General features: G+C 50.1%; 1 protein-coding gene across 1 annotated transcript; it reads left to right on the forward strand.

Moving 5' to 3' along the window:
- The first annotated feature begins 642 nt into the window (after window positions 1–642).
- Window positions 643–12,939, forward strand: LOC144134481 (uncharacterized). Its single transcript, XM_077667393.1, has 3 exons — window positions 643–789; window positions 2,374–2,582; window positions 12,500–12,939. The coding sequence occupies exons 2-3, from the start codon at window positions 2,426–2,428 to the stop codon at window positions 12,673–12,675; spliced, it is 333 nt and encodes a 110-aa protein (XP_077523519.1). The 5' UTR covers window positions 643–789; window positions 2,374–2,425; the 3' UTR covers window positions 12,676–12,939.
- The last annotated feature ends 966 nt before the right edge of the window (window positions 12,940–13,905 follow it).

The following is a 13,905-nucleotide window of genomic DNA, read 5'->3' on the forward strand; positions in this document are numbered from 1 at the left end:
AAACGCAGGCTGACATTTATGGTGGTGTTCGCAGTGAGGACCACGGGGCTCAGTTTTTTTTTATCAGAGTATACTGAGGGGACAGTCGGTCCGCCATTATGCTCAACGAAAACGTATACCGTTTTGGCAGGGCAAAGAAAGGCGAGGACAGGACTGGTGCTACGTAGACAATTGAATGAAAACTAACAACGAAAAAACGTCTCATCCCTAATCAACAGCACGCATGCGCAAATATTGAAAGAATGCAAAAGAATACAAAAACCAGAAACAAAGACAACCTAAAAATCAGGCAGAAAAAGAAAAAAGAGAAAGGAAAGAAAAGAAAAGAAAAAGAAGAATGAACGGTCATGAAGACTGTTGTGCAAACTTGAGTGCGTTTTAAAAACTTTCGTTCTTTGACCAAGAGATAGAGAGAAGGTGTGCAAATGCATGTGCCACTATTGCATTTCGCGGTTTCATGGGCTTCCAAGATTTCCCTCGCCATTTGATCTTTACCACGTCATAAAATCTGAGTACGGTTTAGAAAGGGGAAGCAAGCTTTGCAGTTCTTGCAGTGCTCTGGCAAGTGTTCACCAATTTGTAGACGAAGTGAAGACCTGCTTGAGGAAGACAATGTAGCGGCGCACAGCAGTCGGGAAGCGAGGTAAAAGAAGATCTGGGCTGCACGTTCACCGGGCGCCACGAATGCTTTGCAGCGGGCGACATCTTGGAACACGGCTGGTTCCCTGTGGGCTCCTGTCCAAGCGTTCGCCAACACCCAGACTTCGAGGGGCTTTGGAGGACTGCGAGGTATGCTTCTTTCACTCTGTCACGAAAAGGGTGAGGTTAGTTTAAGGGCAGGCGGTGCAAGCCAAGCAGAGTGCCGGTAATGGCTCCACCAGAACGTCGCCGGGAACTAGGAGCGGATTTTCCGGACCACAATAGAAACATCGATTTCGCATCAAATTTTTACAGAAGCACGCAAGCCCAAGCTGACGTAGAGGTTCATGTGGGTCACACAAAATCAAGGTAACAGCCCTGAATATTTGTGACCCACGCGTCATCAAACCTAATCGGCACCACTCATTCGCGAGATCGGCATCGCGGAGAAAACTGAAGAGTCTCACTGAGCAGTACTTGTTGGGACATGTACTGCGTTGGGACATGTACTATCGAGTCCATCAAAGTGAACCCTGTGGTCTATAAAGCCAGCTTGCCAGGTGCAGGTTGGATGCAACGACTACAAAAGCTGCCATACCATAAAGCACCCGGCTTCAGTTCGTGCTGGCCATTAGATTGTAAGGTGGCCTCCTTTCGAGTGGGCCCTGCATGATACACGTTGTGCACAATATGTAATAGAGTCTGCGATGGCCGAAAGTGCTCTACGACCGCTTTTCAGTTGATGTTGCGCATCTTGGGCCGCTTCCTTTATTGACTAGAGATAGAAGGCTTCACGTGAAGGTCTCTGATTATTAGTGGCTCTTTATTAATAAAATTAAAATGCGCTTGCATTTCTAACACCGCGTTATACATATGAAGGCCTTGTATTGTGTTATTCAATAGTGGGTGAAAGCGTGCTTTTCGTCTGCGCTTCGAGGTCCCAGAACTAGTCTGTCTTTGGCGATGGAGCGTTAACAAACGCGTAGATTATTGCTTATATCAATCGTGACCAGAATGTGACCATGCAGTGGAGCCTTCGCCATTTTTATTGTGGTTTCGATATTAGCGATAGTAACTCTCATTCCTGTAACATGTTGCTGGTATGATTCAGCGTAATTAGTAACGTGGATGCATCATCGCTCGCAGAAGTTGCGTATCGGGGGACATTTTCCACCAGGGATGGCACCCGCTTCATGAATTCCTCCGGCCCATTGTTCTCCCTTCCGACAAGGGTGCCTGTGACTGCAGAGTTCAAGGAAGTCTGGTCTGAAGCTTACACGTGACCAGCCAAGCAGGATTTGTGTTTTACATCGGCAGAAACGTTAGCTGCGTCTGCCTCTTCTCCGCGTGCAAGCCACAGTGTTGCATGAACGGGGAAACATCGCTTGGCTGGTTGTTTCATGAAAACGTCATCTGCACAAGGAGAACAGAAAAGGAAATAACAAGGAAATAAGATGGGTTGCTAAACATTTCTTTAGAATATTAATTTCTTTGCACTACGCGCTTAGTGGAAAACCTGAAGCGTGTTTTTGGTCACTTATAGGTTTCTGTTGGTTTTGTCTGTCTCACAGTGTCGCATGCATATTGTTTGCTCCGCACATTTCTCATTATGTTGATACGAAATACGTCTCTCTGGTTGTTGTTGTTAAAAGTGTGATCTTATGATTAAATATTGTTCTTGGCGCCTGCATACTTCGCGACATCGATTCCTGTTATGTCCTGTTTACTGTACAGCGTCTGCCTGCCGTCGCCGTGTTGGGTGCGTCCACTCTGGCAGTTTGGTGACATGACGCCCGAGCCCCTGTCCACTCCCGACCCGAGGCCCGCCATCCGATGCCACGGGGATGGAGACGTGGGGAAGCTGCGGTTAAGGACAGCCTGGGCGACAATGTTCTCTGCCTGCGGGAACACTGTTACCAGCGGAGGACTGCCCATTTCACAGGGTATGTGACACAAGGTGTCTGTATTTTATTGCCTTGTGTTGGGACGTATGGAAAAGTGCCAGGGAGAATTGCAACGGCAGCTTCTTAGAATTAACGGTAACGCTAACAAGTTACAAATGTAATAATATACCGCTTTCTGGGCTTCTATATTGCGTGATGAACAAAATAGTACATAATTTCATCTTCCCGAAAATTTGCCAGTTTTGGTTGATCAGGATGATGTCTCACATTGTCGAGGTTGCTAACAAAAAGGGGCACATTGGCTTCGACCAAGTCAACGCCTTCTCTATTAACAGTGCCCGTCAAATCGGCTGAACATGGCCAATCATAACCTTTCCTGCCCCTCTATCCTGCCCTTCCCCGTCCGCTAGCTTTTCTGCCTATCAAGGCTCGGGATAGTCAAGCTGGTCGCCGGCGCACTGCACCTCATTGCGGCGCCGCCGCCGAATACTGTATGAGTAACTGCATATACTGTATGAGTAACAGCCGGAGAGAAGTAACGCGCGGCTCCCACCTGTTGCAAATGGGTCGCAAGCCCCAAGGGTAGCGTTGGCCTGGCGGCCTGGGGCAAAGCTGGAAATATCCGAAGGTCCCGGCAAAGGATGAGTCGACTGGCAACAGAACAACTTGTTTATTCTGGCATCGCAAAAGAGCAGCCGGTCAGGGCGACCACGTTACTCGAAGGAAGAAATCGAAGTCTCTTTTTGGCGTCCGGGGCAGCGGCTTTTATACCCTCGGAGTCGAGGGCAAGAAGGAACGGCTTGGGATGAGTCGCACGAGACGGCGACGCACGGACATGTTGAGACGTGAAGTGACGCGTCCGCCGGGCCGGCGCCGGTCAGACCTCCTCGCCTCCCAGTTGGGGAGCTCCTCTCCCCGGCTGCCGCGCTTTGACAAGCGTGGGCACCAACATGCACACACACACACACGCACACACGACGACACGTGGCATTGAATCCTGCCTGGACGCGCTTGGCGGGAGGCGTTACGGCAGCACTGAACGGGCCCAAAATGACCGCCACTTTGAACGAAGCCCCGGCGTCCGTTGCATCCGCGCCGGCTATACCGCGCGTCGTAGGCGAAACGTAACAGACCGCCCCGCCGGGAGAAGGAGATCCCGATGGCCAGGGGACTGCATCCGCTATCCAGAGGGATGTCGCTCGATGATGCTCGTAATCGAAACCGGTCGTCCCTCGACGTTGCTTGAGCGCAGCGCACAGAGAAGGCCTCGTTCTCAGGTTCAGGTTCACACAGGTCACTGCAAAGTGACTTCGGGAGAGTTGCCATTTTTGTCCTCGTTCCCAGCAAGCGTTAGAACTACGCCGAAACGCAACCGCTCAGTCAGCAAGCACGAGACAACCCTCACTAAGCTATGCCAGGCTCTTTCCCCTTTTATACTACTGCCTAGTTCCTTACAGTAGTCAAGCAGCACTCAGAACGCGTCCACAAATTGGAAAATTGCACTAGAAAGCACATAATCACTTTGAAACACTAAACAAAAGCAATATGTTAAAAATCCTGCCTCACGAAGAAAACATCAGTAACAAACAACTTTGAGGCGGATTCCTACGTTAGGGGCTTCGACTTAAGCCATCGGCGTTACCGTTGAGACTCCCCTTTTTGTAACGCACCTCAAAGGAATATTGTTGCAAAGCGAGGCTCCAGCGCAGGAGGCGGCCATTTTTGGGAGAGATGGTCTGCAGCCATTGGAGAGGGCAGTGATCCGTCTCAATGATAAACCTCGAGCCGGCTAGGTAGCATGACAATTTCTGAACGGCCCACACGAGACACGCACACTCTTTCTCGGTGGCGCTGTACGCCTGCTCACGACAGGTCAGCTTACGACTAGCATAAAGGACGGGGTGTTCCACTTCTCCATTTTCCCGTTGGCACAGTACAACGCCCATGCCTCGCTCACTAGCATCGCACTGAACAACGAACCCTTTTGTGTAGTCTGGCGATCGTAGCACAGGCTGGCTTGTTAGGGCGCTCTTTAGGGCACTAAAAGCTCTTTCCTTTGTCTCGCTCCAGACGACTGTTTGGGGCTCTGTTTTTCTTAGAGCATCCGTCAGGGGAGCCGCGATATCGGAGTACCTGGGGATGTACCTCTGATAGTAGCCGGCGACACCTAAGAACGACCGAATATCGGTCTTCGTGCGCGGTTGCGGGAAGTCTCGCGCAGCGGCCACCTTTATTTCAGAGGGGCGGCGACGACCCTGTCCAATCACGTGACCGAGGTAGACAACCTCGGCCTGTGCTAATTGGCACTTGGGAGCCTTGACTGTCAAGCCCGCTTCGCGCAGGCGGGTTAGCACTGCCCGCAAGTGTGCCATATGCTCAGACCAGGATGCGGAGAATATCGCTACGTCGTCTAAATACGGTAAAGCGAATTCTTCCTGTCCCCGCAACACTTTGTCCATGAGGCTTGAAAAGCAGTATGGCGCGTTCTTCAAACCAAAACTCAAAACTTTAGGACGGAATGTTCCCATTGGTGAAATGAACGCCGCATACCTACTAGCCTCTTCTGTAAGTGGAACCTGCCAATAACCCCTGACAAGATCTAGGGTGGAAATAAACTGAGCGCTACTAACTTTCTCAAGGCGCTCCTCGATGTTAGGGATCGGATAAATTTGATCCTTAGTGATGGAATTAAGCCTGCGGTAGTCGACGCAAGGACGAGGTTCCTTGCCCGGTACCTCAACTAAAATCAAAGGGGAGGTATAATCACTCTCACCCGCCTCAATAACACCGAGCTGTAGCATTTTCTTTACCTCAGCCTCCATAATATCGCGCTGGCGGGGTGACACCCGGTACGCCTTGGATCGTACTGGCTCTGGGGAGGTAAGTTCTATATCATGAGTAAGGACAGAAGTCCTACCAGGCCTCTCAGAGAACTGACCTTGAAACTCTTGTAAGAGTTGGTGTAGTTCGGTTTTCTGCTCAGGCGACAGCGGTGCTTTACTGAGTAAGTCACTAATGACCTAATCAGTGTCTTCCCTGTTCGTCACTGAGCCTAGTCCCGGAAGCTCGACCGGAAGCTCTTCGGGAACGTTTACCATCATACACACCACTGCTTCCCGTTGTCTATAGGGTTTGAGCAGATTACAGTGGTAAACTTGCTGTGCTTTCCGTTTTCCTGGCAGACTCACCACGTAGTTAACGTCCGACAGTTTTTGAACAATCCGTGCTGGGCTCTCCCACTGCACGTCGAGTTTGTTTTTTTAGCGATGTGCGCAATATCATTACCTCATCGCCCACCTCAAAACGACGGGCCCTGGCTGTCCGATCATAATAAACCTTGGCCCTCTGCTGGGCCTTTGCCATTGCTTCACCTGACAACTCCTGTGCAATTCTCAAGCGTTCGAGGAGACTAAGCACGTACTCGACCACGACTGGGTCGTCGCCCCTGCCTTCCCACGAGTCTCGAAGCATGCGAAGCGGAGACCGCAGCGAGCGACCGTACACCAGCTCAGCTGGCGAAAACCCCGTAGCCGCATGCGGCGCGGTCCTTAATGCAAACATCAGCCCAGGCAGACACAGCTCCCAATCACTTTGTTGCTCAAGACACAATGCTCTCAACACGCGCTTCATGACGGAGTGGAGCTTCTCAACGGAATTCGACTGTGGGTGGTACACTGAGCTGTGTAACAGCTTTACCCCACACCTTTCGAGAAAGGCTGTCGTCAAAGCGCTGGTAAACACTGTGCCCTAATCTGACTGGATTTCCGCAGGAAAACCAACTCGCGCAAATATGGACAGTAGTCCATTGACTATCTCAACTGAGCTGAGTTCTTTAAGGGCACAGGGTAAGCCCTATACTTCCCATGCATTTTAGGCCATGTTGAGGTACATGTTTCTCACTAACTAATAACAGTAGCCTAATAATACATATATCATTGTTTGCCAAATTTTGTGTTCTTTTTACTGAACTAGAATATTTGAAATGTGTTGAAAATTCGATTTTTAATACAATTTTTTCTGGTAGTACACAAATCTGGCCTTTCTTTGCGCATTTCAAAATTCAGAACAGAATAACTGCTCAGTGAAATTGCTTAATTCTAGTTCAGTAGTTGGCAACACTTATGTAGATGATTGCAAAAAAAAAATCAGCCGTCTGTGTTGAAAGGCATTGGAAATAATGGTACCTTTGTAAGAAAAAACACTGTTTTGAGATAATAGAGCGTAAAGAGAAAAAAGATGTGAAAAACCATTTTTTATTCGCAGAAACGCCTCCATAGTAATTGGTTTAATAGCCCCCTGCTTCGTAGTCACTGTCGCCGTCATTTTTTCGCTTTTCGGCTTGTCGTTTTGACTGTCGGGCCTCTTTTGTAAGCTGTCGTGTTGCTCGGTCCGCAAAGTACATGCGCTTATGGTCAGCTTCCCTCAGCCACTTGATGGTGTTGCTCCCTGGGTTCAATCCACACGCCTTCAAAACGTTGGCCCGTGCGATGCTACCATCATTAAATGAAAGAACAGCATCCAGTGTTGCCATCCGTAGGGTCCGAAGCCTAACAAACACATTCTTTGGCGCGCGTTCCCAAACAACATGGTTGAACGACTCATTTGCATTTTGAGTTCGCCCATGCAGGCACTTCTCTAGGAGCTCAGCCTTCGATAGCTCCCTATAAATGGGTTTGATAGCATCCAAGACAGATGCAGGCAAACTCTCCTTGTGGAAAAATGGCTTGCCCTCTGACTGACTTCTGTTGAAGGCACACCACGTATCAGGTCCCTTTGGGCAAAGTCCATGGCATGGGTCATCGTCTGTGGCCGATAAGTGGAAGAAGGTTGCCCAAACGGCCTTTCGCATTTCATCCAGGTTTCCTACATTTCTTCTGATGGCCAAACCATAGTACGTCTGGAGCTTGTCTATTACTGCATCAGTCAGTCGGCCTCGGCCCGAGAGGCTCTTTCCATCAGAGAGTTTTCCTGCTTTGTTTCCTTTTTTTAGCCTTCGTAACCTTGTGCCCATCCTTTCTTGCACGTGCCCTATGCACTCAACCTTGGATATTTCAACGGAATCACCATATGGCATTTGTGCCTTCACAGCCATAAAAGCCTTGCTGTCACCATCCCCAAGGTATTTGACGTATCGAACGCCGTGAAGCTCCTTACTCCTGCCGAAAATTTTCAGTGCTCCTGCGACTTCCATTCCACCGCTGGTGCCTTGGTAGTTGCTTTGGCACACCTCTCTATGAAGGGGGTCACTGTTTGTACCCTTGATGCTGCACTTTGGACAACGTTTAGACAAAACCTCCAGATCCAGCACTTTCCCAGAGTCTACACTAGTCGCAGAGACTATGCCGTTATTGGAAGTATGGCCTCGCTTCTGCCAGCTTCCATCAAGAGCAACTGCGATGTCTTTATCCCCCTCTTTCAGCTGGACAGCTTCGGCAGCTGCCCTTTTCATCGACTCCTGAGCAGCAGCTTCGATGTGACCTAGAAGCTCTTGATTGTATTTCGCAAACTTTGTCGGCGGCTTAGGAAGGTTTAGCATAGCACAGAGTATATTTCCTGCAGCCATTCCCTTACCAATGGACCTCAAGGCATACACTAACCTGAGGTTGGCTTCATAGAGGCCAGAAGTAGTTTTCTTCGACGTCTCAAATCGTTGTGCGGCACTACACACTTCACAGTTCAAACTGTAAACGCTTGCAACACCTACCCGTTTTGTCACAATTTCGATGAGCTCAACACTTCCACCGCACTCTCTGCACACACAAATCTGTGTAATTGCGGCATAAATACCGTCCATGTCCATTAAGGCATATTGGCTGCTGCTCTGTAGCACATCCTCTTCCTGGAAGCACAGAGAAAATCATGAAAGCTTCGATGTCGAGGAGCTGGCGCGTACGGCGTTCGGGATCTCATTCGGTCGTGGACATCCTTTTGCTTTTTCACGATGAGCGTAGCGGTTGCAGTGAAATTCACGCCTGACGAAGGCCTTCTTTGCCTTGGGCATCTCAACTTATCAGCAGCAACCAACACCGGCACAATTTACAATACTGATCGAAAGGGATAGCACTCGGACGCAGCTGCATGAAGGTTACAGAAACGTGGAAAAAACCTGGAAAGCGTCTCAGGATTGTCTTGGCTAAAAAAGAGTAGCTGTACAATAGTTGCCAGACATTTTTTTATATGTAGTTGATTTTAGACAAGTTTTGAAATCAGGTGGTGGACTTTTTGGTTGAAAAAATTGACGTTAATCCTGAAAAGGGGCGTGGCCGCTCACTACTTGGTTTCGGAAAAAGCGTTTTTCAGCCGTAAATATGGCTTTCTGAGGAAAGTGCGATCATGGAACATGTGTAGAAAGAATTGAACTTCTAAAATTCCAAAAGAAAAAAAACGATTTTTTTCTAATTTTACCTTACCCTGTGCCCTTAAGCGGCACTGCTTCAGGGAACTTTGTCGCTGGGCAGATCACAGTCAAAATGTGTCTGTACCCCGTGGCTGTTACCGGCAGAGGTCCCACTGTATCAATAACGAGCCGTCTAAAAGGCTCCGTAATGATAGGTACCAACTTCAACGGCGACCTCGATTTGTCCCCTGGTTTGCCAACCCGCTGACAGGTGTCACATGTCCTCACAAAGTGTTCTACGTCACGAAAACACCCTGGCCAATAGTACTCTTGCAAGAGACGGTCCATAGTCTTCTTAACTCCTAGGTGTCCGGACCACGAACCGCCATGCGACAAGCGCAACAGATCCTGACGGTAGCACTGAGGCACGATCAGCTGATCGAACTCGACTCCCCTGCGGTCTAGATACTTCCGGTACAAGACCCCACCTCTTTCCACAAAACGAGCATTTTTCTTGGCGATACCTTCCTTGACATTGCAGCGCATGATTTCTAGGCTGCCATCCTTTTTTTGCTCGGCTATCAAAGCCGACCGGCTGACTTTTAGCAACCTATTAAGTCCATCGGACGTAGGCGCGATGAGCAAATCTGCAGATAGCTCTTCTAACTTTCCCGTGTCGGGCATTTCCTCTCCAGTACCTGGTGCCTTCAACGCTACAGGCTCAATTTTATTCAGTTCGGACGTGCTCTGAGTAGCAGCTTGCTGCGCCTCCGACCCTTTCTCATTGTTTGACAACGTCAGCCCCGCAACTACCGTCTTTGCAGCGAGCTCCCGAACTCTCGATCTGGTTAAGGCCTGAACGCTAGCCTCACCAAACAAAAGCCCCTTCTCGCGCAGGAGGTGATCGGACCTGTTCGAAAATAGGTACGGGTACTGGGGGGGCAGCATAGATGACACTACGGCCTCCGTCTCAAGTGCTCCGAAAGGTCCTTCAATAAGCACTTTTGCTACGGGCAGACACACGCTATGAGCTTCCACGGCTTGCTTGATCCATGCGCACTCGCCCGTGAACATATCGGGTTCTACGTAAGAGGGGTGAACTACATCTATTGTAGCTGCGGAATCACGAAGCACTCGGCACTCTTTCCCGTTCACGAGGAAGTCTCGCATGTAAGGCTCGAGAAGCTTCATGTTCTCGTCAGTGCTACATAATGACAAACACACGACTTTTCTTTTTGTTTCTGGACACTGCGCCGAAAAGTGACCCGGCTTCTGGCACGTATAACACACGCGCGCTTGCCTCCTCTCGAACCGCTTTCTGCGTTCGGCTTCGGCTGCCGCCGTCTCCTTACGTTCAGTCGGACTGCTTTCACTCGCATCCGCACTTCGTGTGTCCCCCCTTGCTCTCTTGGGTGTGAACTTCGGCTTCTCAGACTTGGAGCCAAATTCACCCTTTAGACCGTCCTTAGCTCCGCGAGCCCGACGCGTCATAAACTCCTCGGCTAGCTCGGCGGCTTTAGCCACTGTACTAACGTCTGGCCTATCCAAGACCCAGTACCGCACGTTCTCAGGTAACCGACTATAAAACTGTTCCAGCCCGAAACACTGCAGAATTTTCTCGTGGTCACCAAACGCTTTCTCTTCTTTGAGCCACTCCTGCATGTTTGACATAAGCCTGTAGGCAAACTCTGTATATGACTCACTTCTGCCTTTTTCATTTTCCCGAAACTTCCGACGGAACGCCTCCGCCGACAGCCTGTACTTTTTTAGCAGACTCGATTTCACTTGGTCGAAATCCTCTGCCTCCTCTCTCTTCAAGCGAGCGACTACGTCGGCCGCCTCGCCGGGTAACAAAGTGAGCAAGCGCTGTGGCCACGTTTCCCGAGAGAACCCCTGCTTCTCGCACGTTCGCTCAAAGTTAACCAGGAACAAACCAATGTCCTCTCCAAGCTTAAACGGCCGCATCAGGTCAGTCATTCTGAACGATACTCGTTCACCTGCACCGTGTGCCTGACTTCCATTACGAGCGCGTTCCATCTCTACCTCGAGACGCTTCATTTCCAAAGCGTGTTGACGGTCGCGCTCTTCTTTCTCTTTATCTTTTTGTTCTTTACGTTCGCGCTCGTCTTTCTCTTTTTGCTCTTTACGTTCGCGCTCGTCTTTCTCTTTTTGCTCCCTCTCCTCAATGGTCTCAAGGCATTCAGACAGCTCGTCATCCTCAGCCTCCAACTCAAGAATAGCCCGTAGCAGTTCTGGTTTTCTGAGTTTGTCTGAGACATCCAGACCCAACTCTCTTGCAAGCACCAGCAATTTCGGTTTGCGCAACGACTTCAAATCCATGGCTGCTCCGAATGCTGCTTTCTCTACTGCCTACTATTGTCTTGCCGCAAACTAACCCGGCAGCAACGACAACACAATTACCAGCTCTGTTTCTGACACTTACAAAAGCCTGGCAAAACTCAGAAGAAGAAAGTCCCGCACTCACCAAACCTCGCAGCCAAGAATTCAGCGCAGTCGTTCCGCTGCAGGCAACCAGTCATCACACAGGGCTCGTTGCACTGCTCCCGGATGGTCGTTGTGCTGCTCAGCATACAGTTGAACGCATATCTTCGCTGCTGGCCTCCGTTGTCGCGATCCCACCGCTGGCAACCAGTTGTTGCAAATGGGTCGCAAGCCCCAAAAGTAGCGTTGGCCTGGCGGCCTGGGGCAAAGCTGGAAACATCCGAAGGTCCCGGCAAAGGATGAGTCGACTGGCAACAGAACAACTTGTTTATTCTGGCATCGCAAAAGAGCAGCCGGTCAGGGCGACCACGTTACTCGAAGGAAGAAATCGAAGTCTCTTTTTGGCGTCCGGGGCAGCGGCTTTTATACCCTCGGAGTCGAGGGCAAGAAGGAACGGCTTGGGATGAGTCGCACGAGACGGCGACGCACGGACATGTTGAGACGTGAAGTGACGCGTCCGCCGGGCCGGCGCCGGTCAGACCTCCTCGCCTCCCAGTTGGGGAGCTCCTCTCCCCGGCTGCCGCGCTTTGACAAGTGTGGGCACCAACATGCACACACACACACACGCACACACGACGACACGTGGCATTGAAACCTGCCTGGACGCGCTTGGCGGGAGGCATTACGGCCGCACTGAACGGGCCCAAAATGACCGCCACTTTGAACGAAGCCCCGGCGTCCGTTGCATCCGCGCCGGCTATACCGCGCGTCGTAGGCGAAACGTAACACACCGGAGTTCGCCGCGTTGCGGTTGACCGGTGAATGAAGCTTCCGCGCTGACTCCCATTGGAAAGAGGATTATCTGACAGGTACTCATAACAGAGGAGGCGTTGGCCAACTCTCTCAGCGTCGTTGGAGCCTGGGGCAAGCTTTTAGGGAACAACCATCCATTGAAACTTATTTTTTAGGGTTGGCAATGATATTTTGCTGTACACTCTAATTACTTTATTTGTACAAAAAGAGCATTTTTTCACGCACCTGTCTGCAAGAAATAATACGCGTTGGTGTGAAGTGCAAAGTGAACGGGCTCAATCTGTGAAAGCTGTGGTCCCCAATAAAGCACTCTTCCCGAAGTGGTAGTCCTTCTGCTCTCTCTATATCTTGAAACTTTTTGCAGCTGAGCCACCCGTCCCTGGATGCGGTCGACGTTGTCAAGATGCAGGCACCCGTCAGCGACCGGCCCGCAAAGCTCACCCAGCTGTCGTGGCGGGCGTCTTCCAGAACTTGTACTTCCCCTACGAAGGAGTTCTGGCGGCGCCCAGTTCTGCTCTAATCATCGTCAGTTCTCGTTGATGTTTAAACTCGACCGAGGGCGATCTAGTTCCAACATCAACGAGAACTGACGTTGATGTTTGAACTGACGCCGACAGATATGGCGCCGGAGACGTGGAGATTTGAAACGGCCCGCCGTCTCCTACGACGCCCGCAGCCCCAACTCTGCCGCCGCACTTCGCAGCGCAGCTTCAGCAGCGCCGGCTGCCTTATAATTCTGACGTCGCTCGTCTTTTAATGTCTCGTGTGTTCCCACTGTCTGCGAAAATTAATCTTTGTGTTGATGCGTGTTGACGTATGCGTTTTGATTTCCCTCCTGCCGCTGTCCTTTCAGGCAGCTTACACTGAAGATTTTTTTCTGAAAAGGGTTTTCTGTTTCACCGATAGACATGAATTCAATTTAATTTTACAAATTTGCACAACTTTTCACGATTAGCTTCGTATTTCTCAGCGTACAATCGTGGGTGGCGTTAAAGGTGCGGCAGACATCACCACATTTGTTACAGAACTATAGGGCAATTTTGGGTTTATCTTCTTGATCGGTAAGATATTAACAAGTAATCGGAACCAGGTATAGGTTAGGGTCAGTTCACATTCATTTTATGGGTCACATCTCTGGTGTGGCATGACTCCGAGAACTACCTCGCACTCCCTGAAAACCGTACGCTGCCAGTTGTCTGCCAGGGGACCGCCGCTTTGATAAAAAGACATTAAGCGTAGTGACTTTCGTTAAAATGAAAATGACAAGGACGGCGTTCATAAAAATGGAGCTGCGCAGATTGTAGAACGAACGCAAGTTAATAGCATCGCAGCTGACACCGAAAAAGGCAGACATAGACTGGGCATATAATGCCCAGAGGAGATAACTAATGATCGATTAGGGTAGTAGGGTGTATTCTCAGAGAACACTACCTGAGAGTGACAGACAAGCTTTTTCTTTCTTTTGTGGGCCCGAACGTATTAAGATGGAGAGATGAGGCTAGCTAACATGAGATATTGTCACTGAGAAACGGTTGGCGTAAGCAGGGCTGGTTTACTAGCTTTAATTAGACGCGCAAGACGTTGGAACGAGCAAGGCAGCAGTCAGCACGAGAGGTGAAGAAGAAGCGTCTAGCCCCGAGATGGCTCAAGGCTTGCCAACTGCCAGGAAATGCAGTTTAGCCGCTGTATTGCGCCACTAGAGTAGTTAGTAGCGTAGCATTGCTCCCTCTCTCTTGAAGACACCGACTCGGTGTGGTGGCAATTGCAGGC

Source organism: Amblyomma americanum, chromosome 1 (genome assembly GCF_052857255.1).
Source record: "Amblyomma americanum isolate KBUSLIRL-KWMA chromosome 1, ASM5285725v1, whole genome shotgun sequence".
Taxonomy (NCBI): Eukaryota; Metazoa; Arthropoda; class Arachnida; order Ixodida; family Ixodidae; genus Amblyomma; species Amblyomma americanum.

Bases quoted from the DNA above. Each gene is read 5' to 3' on its own strand.
- LOC144134481 (XM_077667393.1), top strand. From the start codon at position 2,426: ATGACGCCCGAGCCCCTGTCCACTCCCGACCCGAGGCCCGCCATCCGA. The intron at 2,583-12,499 runs GTATGTGACACA...AACTTTTTGCAG, and splicing joins AGGACTGCCCATTTCACAGG to CTGAGCCACCCGTCCCTGGA.